The sequence below is a fragment of the Aethalodelphis obliquidens genome, unplaced genomic scaffold (assembly GCF_003676395.1).
Source record: "Aethalodelphis obliquidens isolate GAN/ISIS:26980383/991018 unplaced genomic scaffold, ASM367639v1 scaffold43, whole genome shotgun sequence".
NCBI lineage: Eukaryota > Metazoa > Chordata > Mammalia > Artiodactyla > Delphinidae > Aethalodelphis > Aethalodelphis obliquidens.
Genome location: NW_020837987.1, coordinates 14,660,569 through 14,685,189, shown reverse-complemented (window position 1 = coordinate 14,685,189; position 24,621 = coordinate 14,660,569). Strand labels below are relative to the sequence as shown.

The following is a 24,621-nucleotide window of genomic DNA, read 5'->3' as shown; positions in this document are numbered from 1 at the left end:
ATGATTGATTGATTGGCCGCGCCAGGTGGCACGCGGAATCTTAGTTCGCAGACCAGGGATCGAATCCGCGCCCCCTGCCGTGGAAGCGCGGAGTCGAAACCACTGGACAGCTAGGAAAGTCCCAAGCTACCTGGTCACATTATTGAGTGTGTAGGGATGCCGGTAAAAGGGTTTTTCTCCTCAAAGGTGCTTAAAATAAAGAAAAATAAAACACAAACGAAATGTCCACCGCCGTTAAAAAAAAAAATCCCCACCCTATCTTTACAATGGTGTAGCGAGTGCTTGTTGATATAGTGAGGACAGCGGGCAGGCTTGGTAGTAGAAGGATAACTGCCATCACTGTTACTAATATTATTATTATCTGCTTGATAATAATAGGTTTTCAGTGTAGGGGTTTTTGCTCAGTGATGACATGGTTTATAATTTTCACTTTTTGGGAGGAATCTTCATACATCAGTGCTGCCCAACAGAAATACACTGCAAGGACCTACGTTCTTTAACATTTTCTAGTAACTACATTAAAAAGGTAAAAGGAAATAGGTAAAACTAGTTTGAATACTATATTTTATGTAGCCTAATATATCCAAAATATTGTTATTTCCATTTATAATCAATGTGAAAATTATTGAGATGTTTTGCTTTATGAAGTCTTCTGAATCTAGCATGTAACTTGGATTTTTGGACCCACCCACCTTTTTTTTTGGCCTCGCCAGGTAGCTTGTGGGATCTTAGTTCCCCAACCAGAGATGGAACCTGGGCCCGCAGCAGTGAGAGCAGAGTCCTAACCGCTGGACCGCCAGGGAATTCCCTTTTTTTTTTTTTCCCCTGCCACATTTTAGATGCCCAGTAGCCACATGGGGCTGGTACCCTCTGTATTGGACAGGCCAGGTCTATACTTAAAAAAAACAAAAATGGAGACTTCCCTGGTGGTGCAGTGATAAGAATCTGCCTGCCAATGCAGGGCACACGGGTTCGAGCCCTGGTCCGGGAAGATCCCACATGCTGAGGAACAACTAAGCCCATGAGCCACAACTACTGAGCCTGTGCTCTAGAGCCCACGTGCCACAACTACTGAGCCCGCGTGCCTAGAGCCCATGCTCCCCAACGAGAGAAGCCACCGCAATGAGAAGCCCACGTACCGCAATGAAGAGCAGCCCCCGCTTGCGGCAACTAGAGAAAGCCCAGGTGCAGCAACTAAGACCCAATGCAGCCAAATAAATAAATAAATTTATATTAAAAAAATAGACTTTACTTTTTAGAGCAGTTTTAGGTTCCCAGCAGTTTTGGGCAGAAGGTACAGAGATTTCCCACACAGCCCCTACCCTCACACGTGCACAGTCTCCCCCATTATTAACATTCCCCACCAGAGTGGGACCTACCTTGATGGTAGGTATCAATGATGAACCTACCTTGACACATCATCATCCAAAAAAATTCTTTTTAAACAACCATGTATGTTTCATAACGGGGCTGGGGGGGAACCCTAAGGTATTTCCACTTCAAAAATGAAATACAATGAGGAAATTGCACTTCCACATTATGCATTTTAAATAAAGGAAGTAAAATCCGGAAAAGAACCCAATGAGCCTTTGGGGCATGGATGTTTACAAAGCTGTTGCCTACGCTGGGTGCAGCTCCTGGGATCGAGAGGGCGGGGCCCCAGTTGGTTTTGGAGCCGGAGGGAGGTGGGGCCCTCCCTGGTCCGAAGCTTAAGCTCCACCCCTTACCTGCATCTTGCGAAGCTGCTTCACGGCCTCCTCCTTGCCCTGTCCGCTGGCCGCGGTCTGGGCCTTCAGCTCCTCCAGCTCGGCCTCCAGCTTCTTGCGGGCGGCCACGGCCAGAGCACGCTGCTTGCGTTCCTCGTCGCGTTCCACCTCTGCATCCCTCAGCTGGGACGGGGGAGGCCGGGAGGGGCGGGCTCAGGGGACGGGAGGCCCAGGCTCCCTCTACATGCTAGTGACATAGATGTCTACCCTCCAGCCCTGGCCCAGGCCTCCAGCCCCGTTCCTCCTGCCCCTTGCCTCTCTCCACCACCAAACCCCATCATCCTCTCCAACCCCACAGCCCCAGCTCAGGCCTCACCCTCCCCCCTTGCCCCAGCTTCCTCTCTGCTCCCATCTTTCCCCCGCCAGCCCATTCCCGATGGCTCCAGAAGGGTCCTTCTACAATCAGAGCTGACACTGCCCCTCCCCTGCTCATGGCCCTCCTGCGGCTCCCCAGTGCCCCCAGGACTAAGTTTTGGATGAGCCCATGGCTGGATCAGTGGAACCAGGCGAGATCAAAACAACACCCAGAGACACCTCCAACCCCCCGCCTTGGATCACGTCTTCATCTCTCTCAGGGCCTCCCAGCTCCAGTCTCCCCCCGCTCCAGTCTGCTGCCCACATGGCCCCAGAGGGGTCTGACACTCAGAGCTGACCCGCCCCTCCCAGGCTCAGCACACATCACCTAGTGGAGAGCCTTGCCCACTGCAGACCACAGGAAATTCCTCCACTGAATGAATACTGAATGAATGAATGGTGCAGAGACAGACAGAAAGAGACGGAATGAATGAGGAAGCAGGTAAAGGAGTAAGCGAATACGGGAGGAAGGTCGTGGATGAAGCGGGGTGCAGATGAGCTGGTCAATGAATGAGTAGATGCGTGCCTGGGTAGGTTGTGGGTGTGGAGGGCTAGATAGTGGAGTGACTGGGCTGGGGACAGGAGGTTGATTGGAAGCGGGTGTTGGGTGCATGGAGGGGAAGTCAGATGCAGAGTTGGTTATGTAGAAGTGCTGGTTGCTGGGGAGGCTGTGTATGGGCGGCTGGGTTGCTCAGTAGATGGGGTGGTAGCTGGGTGGAGGGTTTTGGCGGATGGAGGGTGTCCGAATGGGTCAACAGGATGTGCGTGTGGGCTCATGGGTCATGATGGGTGAGTGGGTTGGGAAACAGGAGGCTGGCTGGCTAGCAGGAGGGACTTAGGTAGAAACACGGAGTAGAAGGTGGGTGGGTGAGACTTCCGGCCTCTCTTGCTGCCTGTGAGCACCAGGGCATCCCCCGCTGGACGGGCGCCCTGCCTGTACCTGCTTGGCCAGCTGCCGCCGCCTCTCCTCACCAGCCTCGTCTCGGCCCTGCAGGTCCCGCTCGTGCTGCGCCTTGAGGGCCTGCACGGTCACTTCCAGGCGCAGCTTGGCATCCTCCGCCGCCGTCAGCTCATCCTCCAGCTCCGTCACTTGTGTCCGCAGGTCGTTGGCTGCCTGTTCGGCCACCCGGCGGGCTCGCTCCAGCTCGTGTACCTGGAGGGGAGGGAGACTTAGCACTGGGGCACCGAGGAACGGGGAGGCCAGGACCCGAGATCTATCCTAGGCTAGAGGGGAGGGAAGCTTGGACAGATGAGGGGGAGGCAGCAAGTTGACGTGCCCATCCTAGTTCGCTCATTCATTCACACGTTCAACATTTCCTGAGCACCTACTTACTGTGTGTCTCATTCTGGATCATCCTAGAACATATTTTATTAATAACCTATGCACCGTAATTCTATTATCTGAAGCTCCTGAGAATCCAATTCCAGTGTTTGTGAGGTCGGCTGACTCTCACTCGTGGTGGATTATTTCCTCGTAGGTGTTGTGATCTTTTTTTTTTGGCCAGGACCTGCGCAGCTTGTGTGATCTTAGTTCCCCGACTGGGTATTGAACCGGGGCCCTGACAGTGAAAGCTCAGAGTCCTAACCACCGGACGCCCAGGGAATTCCTGGTCTTGTGATTGGTTTGTGAGCTCACTTCGTTGTGGCTTCACCTTCAGGAATCCCGTGTGGAAATGTGTTGAAGGCACGTAGCTCCAGAGTTAGCAGTGTTGGTTCCTGCCAGACTCCCGAGGATATTACCAACCCACTAGCGACTACTATTTTTTTCTCAGTATGGGGCTTTACAGACCTTTCAGGGAGGTGTAAATGAAAACCCCAAATACCCTGTGAAAGCAGACCTGGGCTTATGAATTCTCAAAGACACCCCCCCACGGCCTCTCCTTAATTGTCACCTCCTCAGAGAGGCATCCCCTGGCCTGTCAGGGCCTCCCTGTTACCCATGCTCCTGGCACTGAGTCGCTCTCTGACACAGCCCTAGTCACAGTGGTCCTTTACTATGTGCTTACGTGTCTTTTTGGGCAACACCCACCTCCCACATTGGCCTGTGCGCTCCACAGGGCAGGGACTATATCTGCTTATCACCCCTGCCTAATTACCCTCATGAGAATGCTGGTCAGTGACAGTATCTACTTTCAGTGCTTAGAAGGGTCCAACTGGTCCCCCTTTTATTTGGCACCTGCCAATCAACTTGGTAGACCTGGTAGGGGAGCCTGTGTGTGCTCAGTGGAGTTGGGGGGTGGCAAGGCGGGGTGTCTTCACAGTGTGTGTGTGTGTGTGTGTGTGTGCGCGGGAGGGGGGTATATGTGTGGTGTGTGTGTGGTATGTATGTATGCGATGTGTATAATGTGCGTGTGGTGTGTGCGCTATGTATGTATGTGGTGTGTGTATATGTGTGTATGTGCATATATGTGTGTGTTGTGTGTGCACACGCGTGCACATCCGCATGTTTGTGGAGTGCGTCTCAGGCTGTATGTTGTGGTAAATTTTCTTCATTTCCTTTTTTCTTTCTCTCTGAGTCACATACACACAAGACGAGTGGTTCTCATGCTCTGTGTGTACACGTGAGCAAGCGTGCTTGATGGAAGATCCGCCTCACATTCCATGAACACACAGGTGAATACGTATGTTTTGTAAGCAGCTCTCATGTTCAGTGTGTGAACATATATGTTTGCTGGAAGATTCTCCTCCTGTTCTGTGCCCGTGAACATGCACGGTGACGACTGGCTCTCCTTACTTTCTGTGTGTGTTGTGTGCATGCGTCTGCTTGGCAGAAGATTCTCCTCCCGTTCTGCGCGTGTGCATGAACACGTACGTCTGGTACGTGAACGTGGGGCTTTGACGCTGGTTCCCTTCACCCTGCGTGTGGGAGAGCACACGTGTGTATGTGCGCCCCAGCGTCACGGGTGCTTGTGTTGCCACGTGTGTGTCCCCAGACGGGGGGCTGCTCACGCTCTTGCCGACGTCATCCTTGCTGCTGAGCAGCGCCTCCAGCTCAGCCCGCAGTGCCCGGTTCTGCCGCTCCAGCTCCTCCCGCGCCTCCTGCTCCTCCTCCAGCGCCCGCGTCAGTGACAGCGCCCGGGCCTCACGCTCCCGGCCCTCCGCCTCGACCCGCTCGCGCTCCTCCACCGCCCGAAGGACGGCTGCCTTCTCCTCCGCCAGGAGCTTCCGGGGTGAGGGAGATGGGGTGGGGGAGACAGGTTAGCTGAAAGGAATGTACAGGGGGATGGGGAAGACAGGGCAGCCAAGGGCAGAGACAGACAGACAGACAGACAGAGGCAGAGACACAAGAGGGAGGTAGAGGGATTAAAGTCGCAACCATGTCCCAAAGCAGCCCAACTCTTCAATGGACCACACGGTTGGTGGGAATGTAAACTGGTGCAGCCACTATGGAGAACAGTATGGAGGGTCCTTAAAAAACTACAAACAGAGTCACCATATGATCCTGCAATCCCACTCCTGGGCACATATCCAGAGAAAACTACTATATGAAAAGATCCATGCAACCCTATGTTCATAGCAGCACTGTTCACAACAGCCGAGACGTGGAAGCAACATAAATGTCCATCGACAGATGAATGGATAAAGTAGAGGTGGTACATATATACAATGGAATATTACTCAGCCACAAAAAAGAATGAAATAATGCCACCGGCAGCAACATGGATGGACCTAGAGATGATCACACTAAGTGAAACAAGTCAGACAAAGACAAATATCATACGATATTGCTTATATGTGGAATCTAAAAAAATGATACAAATGAACTTATTTACAAAACAGAAGCAGATCCACAGACATAGAAAACAAACTTACAGTAACTAAAGGGGAAAAGGGGGGAGGGATAAATTTGGAATTTGGGATTAACAGATACATGCTATTATGTATAAAATAGTTAACCAACAAGGACCTACTGTACAGCACAGGGAACTATACTCAATATCTTGTAATAACCTAAATGGAAAATTATCTGAAAAAGAATGTGTATATGTGCGTATATATATATACACACACACACACACACACACATATACATATATATATACACACACACGTATATCTGAATCACTTTGCTGTACACCTGAAACTAACACAACATTGTAAATCAACTATACCTCAATTTTTAAAAGTTAAAGGAAATTCTAAGTTGAAAAAAAAAACCTCTTAAATGGGTCAACTGATCAGCCCCTCATTCTAGATAAACAACTGAGGAAATGGTGTTCCTTTCTTCCTCTTGGGGTAATGGCAGGAAAAAAATACATAAATTTTTAAAATGTACTTCAACCTTCACTGTTTTTTAAGACACAGCAATTGAAAATGAAACCTACAAGACATGCAAAAAAGGAAGAGAATGGGACTCACAGTCAAGAGAAAAATCAGTCCATGGAAACAGACCCACAGATGACCTAGATACTGGGATTATCACACAAGCACTTTGACTGTGTTAAGTAAGTTTCAGGACAAGATGGATACAATGGGTGAAGAGGCAGGGTTATTGCAGGAGGGATTTGAAACTGTAACACAGAACCAAAGAAAAATGCCAGAACTTCAAAATACAATATCTGAAATAAAAAGGTCACTGGATGAAATTGAGAGCAGAATGGACACACATCAGAAGAATCAGTAAACTTGAAAACAGGTCAATAGAGATGATCGAACAGAGCAAAGAAAAAATATTGTAAAAAAAAAATTAGCAGAGCTTTAATAACCTGTGAGACAGTATCAAGCAATCAAACAGACATGTATTTGGAGTCCCAGAGGAAAGGTTAAAAAAAAAAGGAGAGGAAGAAGTAAAATTGTCTTTAATCACAGAATACATAATCGTAGAAAATCCAATGGAACCTATAAAACACCTACTAGCACCAAAATGTGAGTTTAGCTAGATCGTAGGATACAAGATCAATAAGCAAAATTGATTACACTTCCATATTCTAGCAATCAGAAATTAAATAAAAATAATATTTAAAATAGCATCAAAAATGAAATACGTGGAAATAAATCGGACAAAGATGTGAAAGATGGGCACTGAAAAGTATAAAACATTTCTGAGATTAAATTAAAGAAGATCTAAATAAATGGATATATGTATCATGTTCCTGGGCCAGAAAACTCAATATCATGAAGACATCAATTTTTCCCAAACTGATCTATAGATTCAAAACAATCTCAAACCAAGGAGATTTTTTTTTGCTGTAGAAATTGACAAATTGATTGTAAAATACTGAATATACATGGGAATGCAAAGGACCAAGAAGAGGTAAAATAACTCCGAAAAAGAAGAAAAAATTGGAGAACTAATGCTATCTGATTTTCAATATCTATGCAAAGCAAGTCAGTGGAGAGAGTCTTTTCAACAAATAGTGTTTGAACAACTGGATATCCAGATACATATAAAATTAACTTGGAGCTATGATAGCACCATATATAAAAATTAACTCAAAATGGATCATAGAAAATTAAAAGAAAAATGGATCATAGACCTAAAGGTAAAACCTATAACTAGACAACTTTTAGAAAAAAACTCATAGAAGGAAACCATTGTGACCCTAAGTTAGACAAAGATTTCTCAGACACAACACCAAAAGCATAATCCACAGAATAAAAAATTAAAACATTGGACTTCATCAAAACAAAAACTTCTGCTCTTTGAAAGTCTCTACTAAGAGAATGAAAAGACAAGCCACAGACTGGATGAAAATATTTGCCAAGCAATATATCTGATAAAGAACTCATATTCAGAATATATAAAGAACTTTCGAAATTCAATGATAAGAAAAGAAACAATCCTTTTTTTTTTAAAAAAAAAAAAGGCAAAAGATTTGAACAGGGACTTCACCAAAGAATAGGTATGGATGGTAAATAAGCACATAAAAAGATGCTCAACATCGTTTATTAGGGAAATGTGAAGTAAAACCACTACATCTATTGGAAAGGTTAAAGTTTTATTCATGACAGTCAAAAACTAGAAACAGCAACTCAAATGTTCATCAGCAGTATAGTACTTTTCAAAATGTGGTCTATAAGGGAATAATAATCAGTAGTTTAAAAAAAAAAGAGGAATGAATTATTGATGCATGCAAAAACATGGATGAGGGACTTCCCTGGTGGCACAGTGGTTAAGAACCTGCCTGCCAATGCAGGGGACATGGATTCAAGCCCTGGTCCAGGAAGATCCCACATGACGTGGAGCAATTAAGCCCGTGTGCCACAACTACTGAGCCTGCGCTCTAGAGCCCGTGAGCCACAACTACTGAACCCACGTGCCACAACTACTGAAGCCCACGCGCCTAGAGCCCGTGCTCCGCAACAAGAGAAGCCACTGCACCGCAACAAAGAGTAGCCCCCGCCCGCCGCAACTAGAGAAAGCCCACGTGCAGCAATGAACAAACACAGCCAAAAATAATAAATAAAATAAATAAATTTATTTAAAAAATGGATGAATCTCAAAGTAATTTTTCCAAGTGAAAGAAGCCAGTCAAAAATGAGATTTATATAAAAATAATTTATATAGAACTCTAGGAGATACAAAAACTTTTTTAAAAACATTTAAAAAATGTTTGATGATCTATGGAATGGTATTAAGCAGTCAAACACACATGTATTTGAAGTCTGAGAAGAAGAGGAAAGAGAGAGAATGGGGCAGAAGAATATCTGAAGAAATAATGGCTGAAGATTTCCACATCTGAACAAAAACACCACCCCAAAGATATAGGAAGCCTGGCAAAGATAAATACAAAACCCCACAGCTGGATATCACAGTCAAACTGCTAAAAACCAAAGAGAAAGAGAAAAAATTTAAACCAGCCAGAAAACCACATCACACTACCGGCAGGGAAACAATGCTTTCAGTGACCACTAACTCTTCATCTGAAACAATGGAGGCCACAGATCATGGAATGATCTCTTTGAAGTGTGGAAAGAATAAAACCGTTTACCTGGAATTCAACAGTCAGTGGAAATACCTTTCAAAAGTGAAGGCAAGGGCTTCCCTGGTGGCGCAGTGGTTAAGAATCCGCCTGCCAGTGCAGGGGACACGGGTTCGAGCCCCGGTCTGGGAAGATCCCACATGCTGCAGAACAACTAAGCCCATGCCCCGCAACTCCTGAGCCTGTGCTCTAGAGCCCATGAGCCACAACTACTGAACCCAAGTGCCGCAACTACTGAAGCCCGCGCGCCTAGAGCCCGTGCTGTGCAACAAGAGAAGCCACCGCAGTGAGAAGCCTGTGCACCTGCAATGAAGAGTAGCCCCTGCTCGCCACAACTAGTGAAAGCCCACATGCAGCAACAAAAACCCAACACAGCCATAAATAAATAAAATAAATAAATAATACAAAAGGAGAAACACATGTATAAAAAAAAAAAAAAAAAAAAAAAGAAAAAAAAAAAGTGAAGGCAAAATAAGGACTCTCACATTTTGCAGATGAAGAAATTGAGGCACAGAGAGGTCGGGCAATTTGCCCAAGCCACACAGCCAGAAAGGGCCTCAGCTGAGATTTGAACCTCAGGGTTGCCTGATCTTACTGCTCTGGGGTTCTGAGAACTTTATTCCATCCTCAGATTGCCAGCTGCTTAACATTATCCCCATCTCCTAGACGGGCAAACTGAGGCCAAAATGGGACAAGCAGTTTGCCTGAGGTCCACAGGAGTCAGCAGGAGAAGCAAGGTGTGTTATTTCATTTCATCTTCCTACTACCTTCTGGTGTACCTTCAGGACTCTTTTGGGAGTAAAAGTGGGTACCACCAGTAATTATTTTGGGGCAAGAGACATAAGCCAGGATGGATGGGTGTCCTACTTTACAGAGGCTCAGAGGGAAGAGGCATCTGGCCCTAAGGTCCTCCCAAGTTCACAGCTGAGCTGTGACATCACATGTTACTGATTGCTCACAATGACCATGGGCAGCGTGGATCAGCATCCCGATTTCCCAGCTGGGTAACCCGAGGTGCCTCACCTGGTCGAACTTGCGCTGCTTCTTCTCCAGCGCACTCACAAGCTGCCGCTGCTGTTCCAGGTCCACCGTGGCATCGTCCAGCTCTTGCTGCAGCCGCCGGCGGCCCCGCTCCAGCCTCTCCACCACTTCTGTCTTTTCTGCCAGGCGCTGGGTCAGGGCCTCAACCTCTCGGGTGGCCCGGCGCCGTGCCTCCTCCCCTGCCTCCAGTGCCCCCGCCTCTTCTTCCTGGCGCCGCCGCCACTCTGAGAGCTGGGGTGGGGGAGGAGAGAGAGGGAGGGTGTCACTCATGGCTGCGATCCAGGTGTGAGTTGGTGGGGCCCCATTTCCCACATGAGGAGACTGAGGCCTGAAGGGGGAAATAATTCACTTCATTGGGCACTTCTGCCTCATGAGTAGGGATGAGGTTGTGAGTTCTATGAGCCCCAGCTCCTCCAGGAGATTAAAATGGTTCCCACCAGGGCCCAGAAGATGGATCAGACCTGGGCTCTGTCCTGGGGAACCCCCAGTCTGGTGGGGGAGACTGAACATCACAGCCAGGGTGATGGAGGCTAAGGTAAAAGAAATATGAGACCCATGGGAGTCCACAGGAGGGGTTCAAAAATCTATTTAGAACATTCAAGAGAGAATTCCTGGAGGAGGGGGCATTTGTGATGGATCTTGAAGTATGCATAGGGGTTTTCCAGTTAAAGAAGGATATTTGCAAGCATACATTCATCACTCATTCATTCAACAGGCATCTCTCAAGGTCTCCTATATGTCAGGCTCTATGTTGGCCTATGCTGGGGATCCAGAGCTAACTCTGATGGGGTCCCACTTTCAAGGTGCTCCCAGTCTGATGGGGGGACTCATGGGCAAAGACAGTTCCAGCCAGGGTGACTGAAGTGGGGACAAAGGAGAAAGAAGGGTTGTGGGAGCCCAGAGCCGAATGGTCAGGGTTTTCCCAGAACAGGAGAGGCTGATGCTAAGTCCTGAAAAATGAAAAGGGTGCTCCCAAGAGAAGTGAAAAAAGAGATGAGAGATGAATACAGCTAAACATGAAGGAAGGACCAGAGAGTGCAGGGCCTCTGACACCCAGCTGAGAGGCACGGGTTTTGTCTGGGGGGAGCTGGGGAGCCATGGGAGGTCTGTGAGCTAGGGAAGGGCAGGGTCAACTCAGGGTGTAGAAAGACCATGTGAAGTATGAGCTGGAAGGGGAGAGACTAGGGGCAGGAAGGTTTGAAGGGAGGCTGAGATGAGGATCCAGGTGGCTGGGGCTGTGGGGACAGACAGTAGGGAATGAAACAGAGAGTTGGGGACAGGAGGGACGGGGGTCTGCACCTACAGGCTCTGGGGCTGAGGGAGAGACAGAGGCGGGTATGGCTTGAAGGGGTCTGGCCTATGATATGCTGGGCAATGGGGCCACCCCGGAGCAGGGGAACCCAGGAGGAACAGGTTGGGAGACTGGGCATCCCTTTGAGATCTCCCTGTGGGGCTGTTCACCTGGGCCTGCGCAGCCTGCAGCTCACGGCCCGCCCGCTCCCTGGCAGCTGCCTCCTCATCCAGCTGCTCCCGCAGCCCTGCCGCCTCCGCCTCCAGGGCTCGCGCCCGGGACCCCAGGGTCAGCTTCGCTCTGGTCTCCTCCTGCAGCAGCTCCTGAAGGTGGATGGGAGAATGGATGTTACGTGTGGGCAGGAGCGTGGGGAGGCCTGGGGGGAGCCCGGTGGTGAGAGGTGGGCTGGGATCACCTGGGCGTCGTGGAGCTGGGCCTCCATGCTGGTCAGCTCCTTGCTCAGCCTGATGGCTTTGGACTCGGCCTCGCTCAGTGCTCCAGACACAATCTCGAGTTCAGCCTGCAGGGAAGGGACATCTCTAATGGCGGCTTCCAGCCAGCCAACCCCTCCGCTCCTCTGCCTCTAATCCCTACCACCATTGCTGGTGAGGATGCACCAGCATGGAAGGTGCAGCTGCCATGGAAACCAGCCTAGCAGCTCCTTAAAATGGTTCAATGCAGAGTTTCCATACAGCCCGGCAATTCCACTCCTAGGTGTGTACCCAGGAGAAATGAAAAGAAGTCTAGGCAAAAACTTGTACAGGGGTGTTCACGACAGCATTATTCGCAATTGCCGAAAAGCAGAAATAACCCAAATGTCCATCCACGGATGATTGGATAAACAAAATGTGGTCTATCCAGACAATGGAATATTATTTGGCCATGAAAAGGAATGAAGTACTGACACATGCTACAACATGGATGAACCTTGAAAACATTATGCTAAATGAAAGAAGCCAGACACAAAAGGACAAATATCGTATGATTCCACTTCTATGAAATGCCCAGAATAGAGAGACAAAAGAAGGGGATTAGTGGTTGCCGGGGCAGGGGGTGGGACTGGGGGATGATGGCTGCACAGTACAGGATTTCTTTCTGGGCTGATGAAAATGTCCTAAAATTAGGTTACGGTGATGACTGTACAACTCTATGAATATACTAAAAACGATTGAATTGTACATTTTATTATTTTTTAAAATATTCATTTATTTATTTTGGCTGTGCTGGGTGTTAGTTGTGGCATGTGGGCTCTTAGTTGTGGCATGTGGGCTCTAGTTCCCTGACCAGGGGTCAAACCCAGGCCGCCTGCATTGGGAGCACAGAGTCTTACCCACTGGACCACCAGGGAAGTCTCAAATTGTACATTTTAAATGGGTGAATTATACGGTATGTGAGTTATATTACAATAGAGCTGTTCCCCTGGCATGCAAATCACCACCACAGTGAACCTGGGTGCAGTTCCTGGTCTCACGTTCCTTCGCTGTAGGAATCGGGCAGCAGCTTACCACTTTCTCCCCCCTGGACTGTTGCCTCCATAGGGTAGGACCTCATCTGCTTTGTTCCCTGCTGTGTCCTCAGGGCTCAAAACAGGGCCTGGCACACAGCAGGTGCTCAGAAAATGTTTGTTGGGTGAGTGCCTCCAGCACATGTGTGTTACCCTGAAACTTCTTCTCTCCCTGTTTGAGGTTCACTTAACAAACAAGGTTGGGTTCAAATTCTGGCTGGTAAGAAAATTTATCTGAAAACTTGGAAATAAGAAAAGGCAACGGTCAGGCATCCTTTAGAAAGGACAGGACTGGGACTTCCCTGGTGGCGCAGTGGTTAACACCTGCCAACGCAGGGGACGTGGGTTCGAGCCCTGGTCCGGGAAGATCCCACATGCCGCAGAGCAACTAAGTCCGTGCACTACAACTACTGAGCCTGTGCTCTAGAGCCCGTGAGCCACAACTACTGAGCCCGTGTGCCACAACTACTGAAGCCTGCGCGCCTAGAGCTCGTGCTCCGCAACAAGAGAAGCCACCGCAATGAGAAGCCTGCGCACCGCAACGAAGAGTAGCCCCCGCTCACAGCAACTAGAGAAAGCCTGCGTGCAGCAACGAAGACCCAACGCGACCAAAAATAAATAAATCAATCAATAAATCACTTTGTTGTACACTTGAAACTAACACATTGTAAATCAACTACGCTTCTATAAAGCTTACATTTGATTGCCCTTCGGGACATTCACCGGTTTTGTCTCTGCGCCATTTCGTTCTGGCATTCTCTCTTTTGCTGACTACGCACACACCAATTTGTTGTTGTTTCTCTCCTTGAACATCTTTGACATTCTGCTGGATCCCTCAGTAATGCTTTTTTTTTAAATATTTATGTTTTTACTGAAGTATAATTGATTTACAATGTTGTGTTAGTTTCAGGGGTACAGCTAAGTGATTCAGTTATACATACATTATACACATGTTCTTTTTCAGATTCTTTTCTCATATAGGTTATTACAAAATATTGAGTATAGTTCCCGGTGTTATACAGTAGGTCCTTGTAGTTCATGTATTTTATATATATTAGTGTGTATATATTACTCCCAAATTCCTAATTTACCCCTCCCCTGCAACTTTCCCCTTTGGTAACCGTAAGTTTGTTTTCTATGTCTGTGAGTCTGTTTCTGTTTTGTAAATAAGTTCATTTGTATCATTTTTTTAGATTCCACATATAAACGATATCATATGATATTTGTCTTTGTCTGACCTACTTCACTTAGTATGATAATCTCTAGGTCCATCCATGTTGCTGGAAATGGCATTATTTCATTCTTTTTTATGGTTCATTAATGCTTTAAATAAATCTTTGACATGGGCTTATTATGTCTTTGTATGACAGTCATGCTTTGAACTTCTGAAAATGATATTTTGAGCTGACCTTGGTACCTCCTGGCTGTGTGACCTGGGCAAGTGATTCCTATCTTTTAAAAAAAAAAAAATTATTTACTTATTTATTTGGCTGTGCCAGGTCTTAGTTATGGCACGCAGGATCTTCGCTGTGGCATGAGGGATCTTTTAGTTGAGGAATGCATGCGGGATCTAGTTCCCTGACCAGGGATTAAACCCGGGCCCCCTGCATTGGGATCATGGAGTCTTAACCACTGGACCACCAGGGAAGTGCCTGATTCCTATCTTTTTGGTGCTCAGTTTTTCTCATCTGTGAAATGGGGATGATAACAGGACCTACCTCCCAGGGCTGCTTTGAAGAGTCAATGAGATAATGAACGTAAAGTGACTAGCTCAGTGCCTGGCATATACCTGTGCTCAATATATAGGTACATCTGACAATTTTTGAGAGCCTACTGAGAGCCCAGGAACTATTCTAAAAGCTTTCCAAGTTTAGGCTCGCTGGATTCACACACCGACCCTATGAGGTAGATACTATTATTAGTCTAAGTTTACATAAAGGGAAGCCGAGGCACAGAGAGGTTAGGCAATTTGCCTAAGATCACACAGCTACAAGTGGTGGAACTGAGATTTTAGCCCAGGCAGAATGGCTCTAGAGCTGCCCTGTCCAATATGGTAGCCACTAGCCTTAGGTGGCTATTTAACTTTAAAGTAATTAAAATTAAATAAAATGAAAATCCAGCTCCTCAGTTGTACTCCTCACATGCCAGGTGGATAGTGCAGTTACAGAACATTTCCATCACTGAAGAAAGTTCTACTGACCAGTGCAACCTAGAACTCCTGCTATCAGCCACCAGACTCTACTCTTGGTGTCACTTTTATTTCTGTAATACGTGAAGTGCTTAGGAGAATGAGCCCTACATAGCTTAATTCCATGGGGGCAGCCCCTAGCTGTCCCCCCAAATCCCTTCTCCCCTGGTCCCACTGTGACAGGCTGTTAGGTAGGCCCATGGCTGCCTGCTAGAAACTATATTTCCCAGTCTCCTTTGCAGCTAGCTGTGGTCATGTGATTATGTTATGGCCAATGGAATGCAAGCAAAGTGATATATGCAAATTCCATCCCATCCTCTTTTCCCCTTCCTAAGCTGGAGCACACAGGTGCCCACAATCCAGATTTAACTCTGAAGGTGAGGTCAATGCCCTCAGGGATAATGGAGTGACCTCAGGGAGCATAAGTGTCCCGCCAGCCTCCACTGCTTACTCTGAGCCTATTTCCTGAGACGGAAGACACATGTCTTTTATTCAAGCTGATGAATTCTGGAGTCTCTTTGTTATATCGACTGACCTTTCACCTTAACTATACACTCTTTTAATCCTGAAATTGAAAACGGTAACAGTGTTTTCCCCGCCTTGGGGTTGGGGAATTAAAAGTCATTCTTACCCTGTTTCTGCTTCTTTGTATTCCCAGTAATAAACAGGTATTGGTCGCTTAGTTAAAAAACATAATAAAAATTTAAAAACCCACATTTTTTCTAACAGTCATAGTATGATATTGTCCTGACACAGGTCCAAGTATTCACGCTGGGTTTTTCTAATCAGACCATGGATTATTTAAGACCAGAAGATAAGAGGGTGGAGGGTGGGCGCTGTGGCAGGGTTAAGAGCTACAGGATCAGTCATGCCTGGGTTCACGCTTTGGCTCTGAGGGACCCAAGACAATCAGCTTCACCTCCCTGGGCCTCAGTTTCCTTGTGTGTAAAATGGGAACAGTATTAGCGCTTCCTTCAAAGAAGCATTAGGAGGAGCCTTTGGCAAAATACCCAGGATGTTTGGTGCATAGTAATCGCTCACCAAATACTAGCTATTAACGTGTGATCATGTTGGAAAGGTTGGAAAGGACAGTAGGGTTGATGTGGACCAAACTGAAGTCCAGAGAGGGCAGGCATCTCACCCAAAGCCACACAGCAGAGACCACCCCCTACCTAGCCGCCCCACTCACCTGGGCTCGCTGCAGCTTCTCAGTAGCCTCTGCTCGTGCCCGCTCCCCATCGCCAGCCCGGCCCTGCACCTCCTGCAACTGTGACTCCAGGCGACGCCTCCGTTGCTCACCCTCCTGACGCGCGGTCTGCAGGTTGCTTAGCTCCGTCCGTAGCTCAGACACTTCAGCCTCCAGAGCCAACCGGGTCTTCTCCCATGTACCTTTGCTCTGGTGGGGGAGAGAGACAGCAATGATTTTATGATTCCCTTTCTCTACCAGACCAGGCACATGAACGCCCCAAGTCCTTTGTACTGCCTATTCCCTCTGGAACTCCTCACTGTTCCTTAAAGACCCAGGCACATTCCTGCCTCAGGGCCTTTGCACTGGCTGTTCCCTCTGCCTGGAACATGTTTCCCTGTGATGCCAGGATGGCTCACCCATCACCCCCCTCAGTTTTTTACTCAGATGTCATCTTTTCACTGAATCTCTCCAAGGCCTCTCTATTTCAAATCACAACACGCCCCCGCCTGGCCGTTAGCACTCTGAAACCCCTTTCCTGTTCATCATCTTCCCGTAACACTTATGACCCCGCTATATATTATGAATGTGTTTAGATCGTTTACTCTCTGCCTTGCCTGCTACAACGTGAGCTCCACGACGGAAGTGGGTATTGGTTGCTTGGCTCACAGCTGGGGCCCCCAGTACCAACCCGGGAATATACTACATATTCAATTAACATCTGCTGAATGCAAGGTGGATCAGGGACATGGATACGTGAGGAGAAAAATGGGCTGGCCTAGAACCAGCCAGAGGTACCTCCTCCAACCCAGCATCCTGCTTCCCCTCCCCATGGCTCCACATACACTCCTCCCCCACCTCAACCCACCCTCCGGGCTTGCTCCAGCTGCTCTGCCAGCTCTCCCAGTGCCTGGCCATGGCGCTGCCGCAGCTCCTGCACCGCCACCTCATGAACGCGCGTTTCCTCCTCCAGAGCCTTCTTCAACTCTGTCACCTCCTGTTCTCTCTTGGACCTTTTATTGGGGAAGGGGAAGGGAACAGAATGTCAGAATAGAGGAAGGCTGGGACTTTGAGGGAGCCCCTGACTGCTGGTTGTGCCTCCTTTTATTCTTTCCCTCCAAGGATGGGGACCTCACTCTACATTCCCCAAGGGATCTGGGCAGTGATGCTGCAGAAGAAGGGTGGCCTTAAGGGTGAGCTCCTACGCATCTTTCGAAACCCTATTCAAAAGGCCCCTTCTCAAAGAAGCCTTTTGGACTCCCTCCCATAGAGTGATACAAGGGCCCTCTCTGATCATCCGCGATGCCCTGTCGTACTCCATTAAAGCTCACTTTGTTCTGCACTGTGTCTGTCTTTGCCCGAATCTGCCCACCCCTGGACTGGGAGCTCCTGAGGGCAATGCCCGAGTCTTGACTCATCTCTGTCCCCAGCGTGGCCCACGCTGGGCCCAGAGCCAGTGTCCAATAAACAACTGTTGAACGACTAAACAACTGTGTAGATGGAGAGCTTGGACCCACATCCTTTTCCCTGCCCCGCCCCCAGCCCCCATGTGCCCCGCCTGTGCCAGCTGCAGGCCACCCAGCCTCACCGGAGCTCCTGCTGCGCGTTGGTGGAGTCCAGCGTGTCCTCCAGCTCGCTCCGCAGCGCCTCCAGCTCCTCACCCAGGTCCCGGCGCTGCTTCTCTGCCTTGGCCCTGGCTGCGCGCTCAGCCTCCAGGTCCTCCTGGGCCTCGGCCAGCCCTGCTTGTGCTTCCCGCAGGGATTTGAGCAGCTGGGCCCGGGCCCCGCCCTCATCCTCTGCCCTGGGGGTGGACGAGGACCAGGGGGTTGGTATAGGGGCAGGCAGGGGGTGGGGACGATTTCTAGGGGTTGGAGGGGCCAGACACGGCCAGTCCCCGGTTAAAAGCCCAGCTCTGCCCTTGGGCATGTGTCTCCAGTACTCAGAGCCTCAGCTTTCTTAGCTGTAAAATGGGGATGACACCACCAGTAATCACAGGGACACTCATTAAGTTCCTGCCACTTGAGAGCACTTTATCATTTTGTGTAACGTTCATGCCAGATGAGGAAACTGGGGCCCAGAGCGGGAAAGTACTTGCCCTGGTCACACGGTCAGTGGGTGGCTGACCCCAGAGTCCCTCCTCATAACCCCTATGGGATCGACCTCTTGCAAAGAGAAGCTGAATGGAGCAGCAGCGTGGACTCTGGGTTAAATGGCTCAGGGAGGTGGTCCAGTGGTTAGGACTCTGCACTTCCACTGCAGGGGGGTGTGGGTTCGATCCCTGGTCTGGGAACTAAGATTTCACAAGCCGTGCGGCAGCGGCCAAAAAAAAAAAAAAAGAAAGGAAAAGAAAAGAAAAAACAAACAAACAAAAAAACCCTGTAAGAATGGTTCAGGGAGATGCACAGGTGCCCTGCTTGGCCACCTGCCCTGGCAAGTGACAGCTTCTCTGAACTGCAGGCTCCTGGTCTGTGAGAAAGCGTGACTGCCCCCCTTCACAGGGCTACCGCGAGGATGGCAATGTAGCGCCGAAGGCTACATGTTATATGATTCCACTGACGTGAAAGAGTAAGAACTGGCAAATCCTATGTGGACAGAAAGCAAATTGGTGGTTGCCAGGGGTTGAGGGGAGAGGGGAAATTGGAAGTGACTGCTTAATAGGATTTTTTTTTGAGGTGATGAAAACGTTCTGAGTAGAGGTAGTGGTTGCACAACATCGCAAACATACCAAATGCCACTGAACCGTACGCTTCAAAATGGTTAACTTTTTTTCTTTTTGGCGGTGCCACGCATCTTGCAGGATCTCAGTGAAAGCACGGGAGTGAAAGCACGGAGTCCTAATCGCTAGACCACCAGGGAACTCCCTAAAATGGTTAATTTTGTTATGTGAATTTCACCTCAATACAAAAGAAAACGGAAAAAAATAACAACGGCAATAAGGGAAGGTAGGAACAGACACACGCGGCATCCAATGAGGGCTTAGGGTGTGCCAAGCAAGCTCTCAGCCCTTTCTCATTTAATCCCTGCACTAATCCTAGGAGAGCTTCTATAATCATGCCCTTTTTCCAGATAGAGAGACTGAGGCTCGAGAGGTGATGTCACCCAGGTGAGGTCACATGGCCAGAAAGGGGAGGAGCCAGGATTTGAACCCAGAAGTCACGCTGGAGGGTGCGTGTTCTTAACCCCCCTCCACCAACCCCGTGTCCCATCGATTCTCAGATGCATGTTTTCCCCACATTGTAACCTCTCTGAGATCAAGCTGCGCCCGTACACAAGGGCACCTCAGGTCGCATGGAGCGCAGTGGGTGAAAAGCATTTGAAACACTGCGCATCGTATCTGGGACACAGTAAGTGCTCAATAAATGTGAATGACTGTAAGTATGATGATTATGATTCCTAAGATGGCCAGACCACCTATCCAATCACAGCGGATTCTGGGCTGTTTGGTTTTGAGAGGCTGGGGTTGTGGGAGAAGAAGAAATAGCATTTCCTTGCCTCTGTGCAAGAAACTGTGTGAGTCACCAGACACGTAGGGCCCGGTTTCAGTTTTCCCTTAACCAGGTGGGCTTGGAACTCTGTGTCCATCTTACAGAAGGGGACACGGAGGCTCAGAGTGGGTGTGCACGGCTGCTGAGCGGCTCGGCCGAGCTCTGTACCTGCGGGAGGGTCTCGCCGGGCGCCCCCAACCCTGGCAGGGGGCGCCCCCGTGCTGTGCACCCCACCCGGCCCACCCCGCACCTGGCCAAGGCGACCTGCAGCTCCTCCTCCTTGCGGCCCAGCTGGGCCCGCAGCTCCTCCGCCCGCTGCTGCTGTTCCACCATCTGCTCCTGCAGCTCTGAGCCCTCCACGTCCAGCCGCCGCTTCAGCTTCTCCAGCTCCTGGCGGCTCTTCTCCTCCTTCCGGAGGCGATCTGGAGGCGGGAGGTGGGGGGGTGGGGCATGCACAAGGGAGCCAGACCCACAAACCCAGGGAGACCCACGGCCCCGCAGTCAGGCTGAGCTCAGCGTCTCTTTCCACCCCTCCCGCTCTTTCCCAGCTTCCCCATCCCTGGGATCGCCCACTGGTCCCCAGACCCCCAGATGCCTTCTCCCCTCCGCCCCCCAGGGACAGCCCCTGCTCCTGCTTGCTGGCTCTCTCTGCCCTGCCCTTTCCTCCCTGCCTCCCCGGCCTCCTCCTGTGCTCTCTCCCTTCTGTTTCTGCTTCTGAGTCCACAGCAAGGGACAGAGATAAAAAAAAGTGTCTGAAACAGCTAGTGGGACCGTCAGATTGAGAGAGTGACCCAAGACACTCAGGAGAGAGTGAGAGAATTGGATGGAGAGAGACAGAAACAACTTAAGAGCTGGGAGGACACCTAACCTGTCCCGAGTCTTCTTTCCTGCCCCCATTTAACAGATATGACCACTGAGGCCCCACAGCACATGAAGGTCACCCGAGGTACACCCTGACCCCGCTGGAGTGTGCACGGGCCCCCACTGAGGGACAGGTGCTCACCCTCCATGTCTGCAATCGTGGCCTCGTATTTGAGTCGAAGCTTATTGAGGCTCTTGACTTTCTCCTCCTCCTCAGCTGCCTGGGATGAGAACTCGGCCAGCCGCTCCTCCAGCAGCTTCCGCTCCTGAGGGTGGTAGGAGGTGGGGGTGGGGCGTCAGGGGCCCGACCCTCATCTTTGATATCATTCTCATCTGCGTTTCTGCTTATCTCCATCCTTCCCTGACCTTTCCTGCTCCACCCCCTTCCCTCCTTTTGCATTCTTTAGGGTCTAGGGACCCGTCCCACCCCCACCGGGTTCACGCCTGTTAACTGTGGAGACTCCCACTATTTGAAGGACACTCCCATTCATTAACCCATTGGACCACAGATGGATACTGAGGTTGATTCAAATCAATTGCTATTATAAACAACACTGCAGTGAACATCTTTGCACATGTGCTGCACTTATGGGTGAGTTCTGGAGCCTTGTGACTACTACAGGTCCAGCTCATGGACCAGCAGCATCAGCACCAAACGGGAGCTTGCAAGGAATGGAATCTCAGGTTCCACCCGAGACGTGCTGAATCAGAATCTGCATTTTAACAAGTTCTTCATATAATTCCTGGGCACGGTGGAGTTTGAGAAGCACTGGCCTGGAGCAGCTCTTTTCTTTTTTCTTTCTGTTTATTATTTTTATTTATTATTTTATTTTTTAATTTATTTCTGAGCAGCACTTTTCAAACTGTCAGTGGTTTTGGAAATCAAGGCAGTGGGTCAGCACTACCTCAAAAAGGAACAAATAGAACAGAGTAGAAGAGAAGAGCCACTGCATCCAAGGAATGTTGCAAAAAACTGTGCATCCTTGAGCTCTCAACTCAGGCACCATTGCCTCCAGGAAGCCTGCCCTGACTACCCCTAGCACAAGTCAGGCCACCCCACTTCCATGGTTTTCTGTTCTTTTCTGACAGTTTATAATTAGTTCATGATGTGTGGTTATGTTGATTTCCTGGGGTGACTCATCTAGCTTCCCTCTCCCCCCATGCCCCTGTGAGGACAGAAATGGTTTTCTAGTTAGTTAAATGCCATACCCCCTGTGCCTAGTCCAGTCCTGGCTGTGCCAGGTTAAAGATGGTGGCAGACTCTTCACCATGTCCCCAGCCAGAGGCAGAGTCTATTCCCCAACGCTTGAATCTAGACTGAGTCTGCTTTAAGCTCAGTGGTCTGCAGACCACAGCCTGCAGGCCAAATATGGCCCACTGCTTGTGTTTATAAATAAAGTTTTATTGGGACACAGCCACGCCCATTTGATCACAGACCACCTGTGGCTGCTTTCATGCTACAATGGCAGAATTGAGTGGTTGTCACAGAAACGGAGTGGCCTGCCAAGGCCCGAATATTTACTATCTGGCCTTCTAGAGAAAATGTTTGCCAACACCTGATCTATAGAATTCAAGGGAAGTGATGCCGTGTCAGTTCCAGCCTTAAGCCTTTCAGAGACCTGCCCACTTCCACTTCTTTTTCTGGGAGCCCTGAGCTGCCAGGTGAGAAACCCAGGCTCTCCCGTGGGCAGAGAGGTCACACAAAAGAGCACCTGGACACCAGCCCTCCAGCGCCCGCCACTACGTCATCGCGACTGCCTAAGGGGACCACAGTCCAGCCCACCCACACAACGATGGGATGTAATGAAACGGGGGTTGTTTTCAGCGATGCGGCTTTGGGGTGTCGGATGATCCAGAGATAGATAATGTCACATAATAGCTGCTCAATAAATACCAGCTTGAGTGAAGCTGTGACAGAGACACAAGGAGATGGAAAGGGTTCAAAGGAGACACAGCCAAGACCGAGAGTTTGAAGACCACTAGAGGTGGGGCAAGCTGGGGGGGATGCAGAGAAGGACCTGTGCTCACCAGTGAGCCCACTCCCCCTGCCCTTGGGGCTCACAGCCCACCCACCTTGCTCAGCTTGGCGTTCTGATCTTCCAAGAGTAACAGATCCTCCCCAAACTTTTTCAGCTTTGCCTCCGTCGTCACTTTCTCCAGCTGCAGCTTCTGCCGGGCCCCTTCCTCAGCCTCGAGGTGGGTCTCCAGCTCCTGCAGTGGGGAGAAGGCAGGGTTGAGGACCAAGCGGCTGGGGACTGGCGTGTGTTGGGAAGGATGGTTCACGGATCTCCGGGGCTCGTGGCTCAGACAGGTCCACAGTCTGGGTGGGGCTAGGAAGGATCCAAGGCTTACTTTTCATTCATTGGGTCAATAAACACTGATTGAGTGCCTGGTGGGGGCCAGGCACTGTTTGAGGTATTAGGATAGATAAAAATCTTTGTCTATCACATTGAAATCACATTCTTGTATGTGTGTGTGAAGATTATAAACAATAAACATCATAAATAAACATGTCACAGAGATGGGCACTGTCCGCTACGGCAGTCACCAGGCACGTGTGGTGATTTGTGGTGTGAGACTGGAAATTAAGATTTAATATTTTGCAATGACATGGATGGACCTCAAGGGCATTATGCTAAGGGAAATAAGTCAGACAGAGAAAGACAAATACCAGACAATCTCACTTATGAGTGGAATCTAAGAAACTAAACTAAAACAAGAAAAAAACACAAGCTCAGGGCTCTCCTGGTGGCGCAGTGGTTGGGAATCCGCCTGCCAATGCAGGGGACACGGGTTCGATCCCTAGTCCGGGAAGATCCCACAGGCCGCGGAGCAGCTAAGCCCGTGTGCCACAACTACTGAGCCCAACTGCTGCAACTACTGAAGCCTGCGTGCCTAGAGCCTGTGCTCCACAGCAGGCAGAAGCCACCTCAATGAGAAGCCTATGCACGGCAAGGAAGAGTAGCCCCCGCTCGCCACAACTAGAGAAAGCCCACACGCAGCAACGAAGACCCAACACAGCCAAAAATAAATAAATAAATAAATAATTTAAAAAACCCCAAAAAACAGAAAAACACAAGCTCAGGGAATTCCCTGGTGGTCCGATGGTTAGGACTTGGCACTCTCACTGCCGAGGGCCTGGGTTCAATCCCTGATCGGGAAACTAAGATCCCGCAAGCTGAGTGGCACAACAAAACAAAACAAAACCCACAGGCTCATAGATGCAGAGAACAGATTGGTGGTTGCCAGAGGTGTGCGGGTAGGGAGGTGGGAGAAATGGGTGAAGGGGCTCAAACTTCCAGTTATGAAATAAGTCATGGGGATGTAATGTACAGCATGGCGGCTGTAGCTAATAATACTTTATTGTGTATTTGAAAATTGCTAAGGGAGCAGATCTTAAAAATTCTCATCACAAGAAAAATTTTTTTCTAACTACTTAAGGTGCTGGATGTAAGTTAGACTTATTGCGGTGATCACTTTGCAGTGTCTATAGATATCGAATCATTATGTGTACACCTGAAAGTAATATAATGTTAATGTCAATTACACCTCAATTTTAAAAAATTCAATATTACGTGTGGCCTTGATGGCTGATAAAATTGGGAGTCCCTATAATGGCCTAATCACAAGTCCTTCTACCTGCCCTGCTACCAAAGATAAGGTCCCCTAACCAATAACCCTCTGTATCCTGGGGACCAGACAGGGTACCTGCTTATCCTTATCTAGTAGGCTTCAGTTACCTGCTAGTCCTTGGAATTATTTAAAACAAACCAATCGGGAGTTCCCTGGTGGTCCAGTGGTTAGGACTCTGCGTGTCCACTGTAGGGGGCATGGGTTCGATCCCTGGTCGGGGAACTAAGGTCCCGCATGCCGTGTGGCACGGCCAAACAATAATAAATAAATAAATAAATAAACAAACCAATCACATCTTCCTGCAGGAACCAGGGGTCACCTCATCCTCTTGTTACTACTAGGCTTGCCTCTCACAGCTGCAGCTTGTTCATGCCATTCCTGAATGCAAT

General features: G+C 49.1%; 1 protein-coding gene and 1 long non-coding RNA gene across 7 annotated transcripts in view; one reads left to right on the top strand and one right to left on the bottom strand.

The window, feature by feature from the left end:
* Window positions 1-24,621, bottom strand: part of MYH14 (myosin heavy chain 14) — a 90,730-nt gene that overhangs the window by 13,222 nt on the left and 52,887 nt on the right. For all 6 annotated transcript variants that reach the window (XM_027079106.1, XM_027079103.1, XM_027079105.1 and 3 more), the window contains 12 exons: window positions 22,673-22,810; window positions 20,742-20,865; window positions 19,989-20,160; window positions 17,842-18,054; window positions 17,122-17,266; window positions 16,257-16,463; window positions 11,791-11,895; window positions 11,546-11,698; window positions 10,067-10,315; window positions 5,070-5,282; window positions 3,061-3,273; window positions 1,728-1,889 (listed from right to left, as the gene is read on the bottom strand). In XM_027079106.1, the coding sequence (XP_026934907.1) occupies window positions 1,728-1,889; window positions 3,061-3,273; window positions 5,070-5,282; window positions 10,067-10,315; window positions 11,546-11,698; window positions 11,791-11,895; window positions 16,257-16,463; window positions 17,122-17,266; window positions 17,842-18,054; window positions 19,989-20,160; window positions 20,742-20,865; window positions 22,673-22,810 (2,094 nt within the window). The remainder of the gene's footprint in view (window positions 1-1,727; window positions 1,890-3,060; window positions 3,274-5,069; window positions 5,283-10,066; window positions 10,316-11,545; window positions 11,699-11,790; window positions 11,896-16,256; window positions 16,464-17,121; window positions 17,267-17,841; window positions 18,055-19,988; window positions 20,161-20,741; window positions 20,866-22,672; window positions 22,811-24,621) is intronic.
* Window positions 4,211-23,898, top strand: LOC113605683 (uncharacterized). Its single transcript, XR_003427302.1, has 3 exons — window positions 4,211-4,320; window positions 6,906-6,907; window positions 23,886-23,898. It is a non-coding gene; the product is annotated as an uncharacterized LOC113605683 (long non-coding RNA).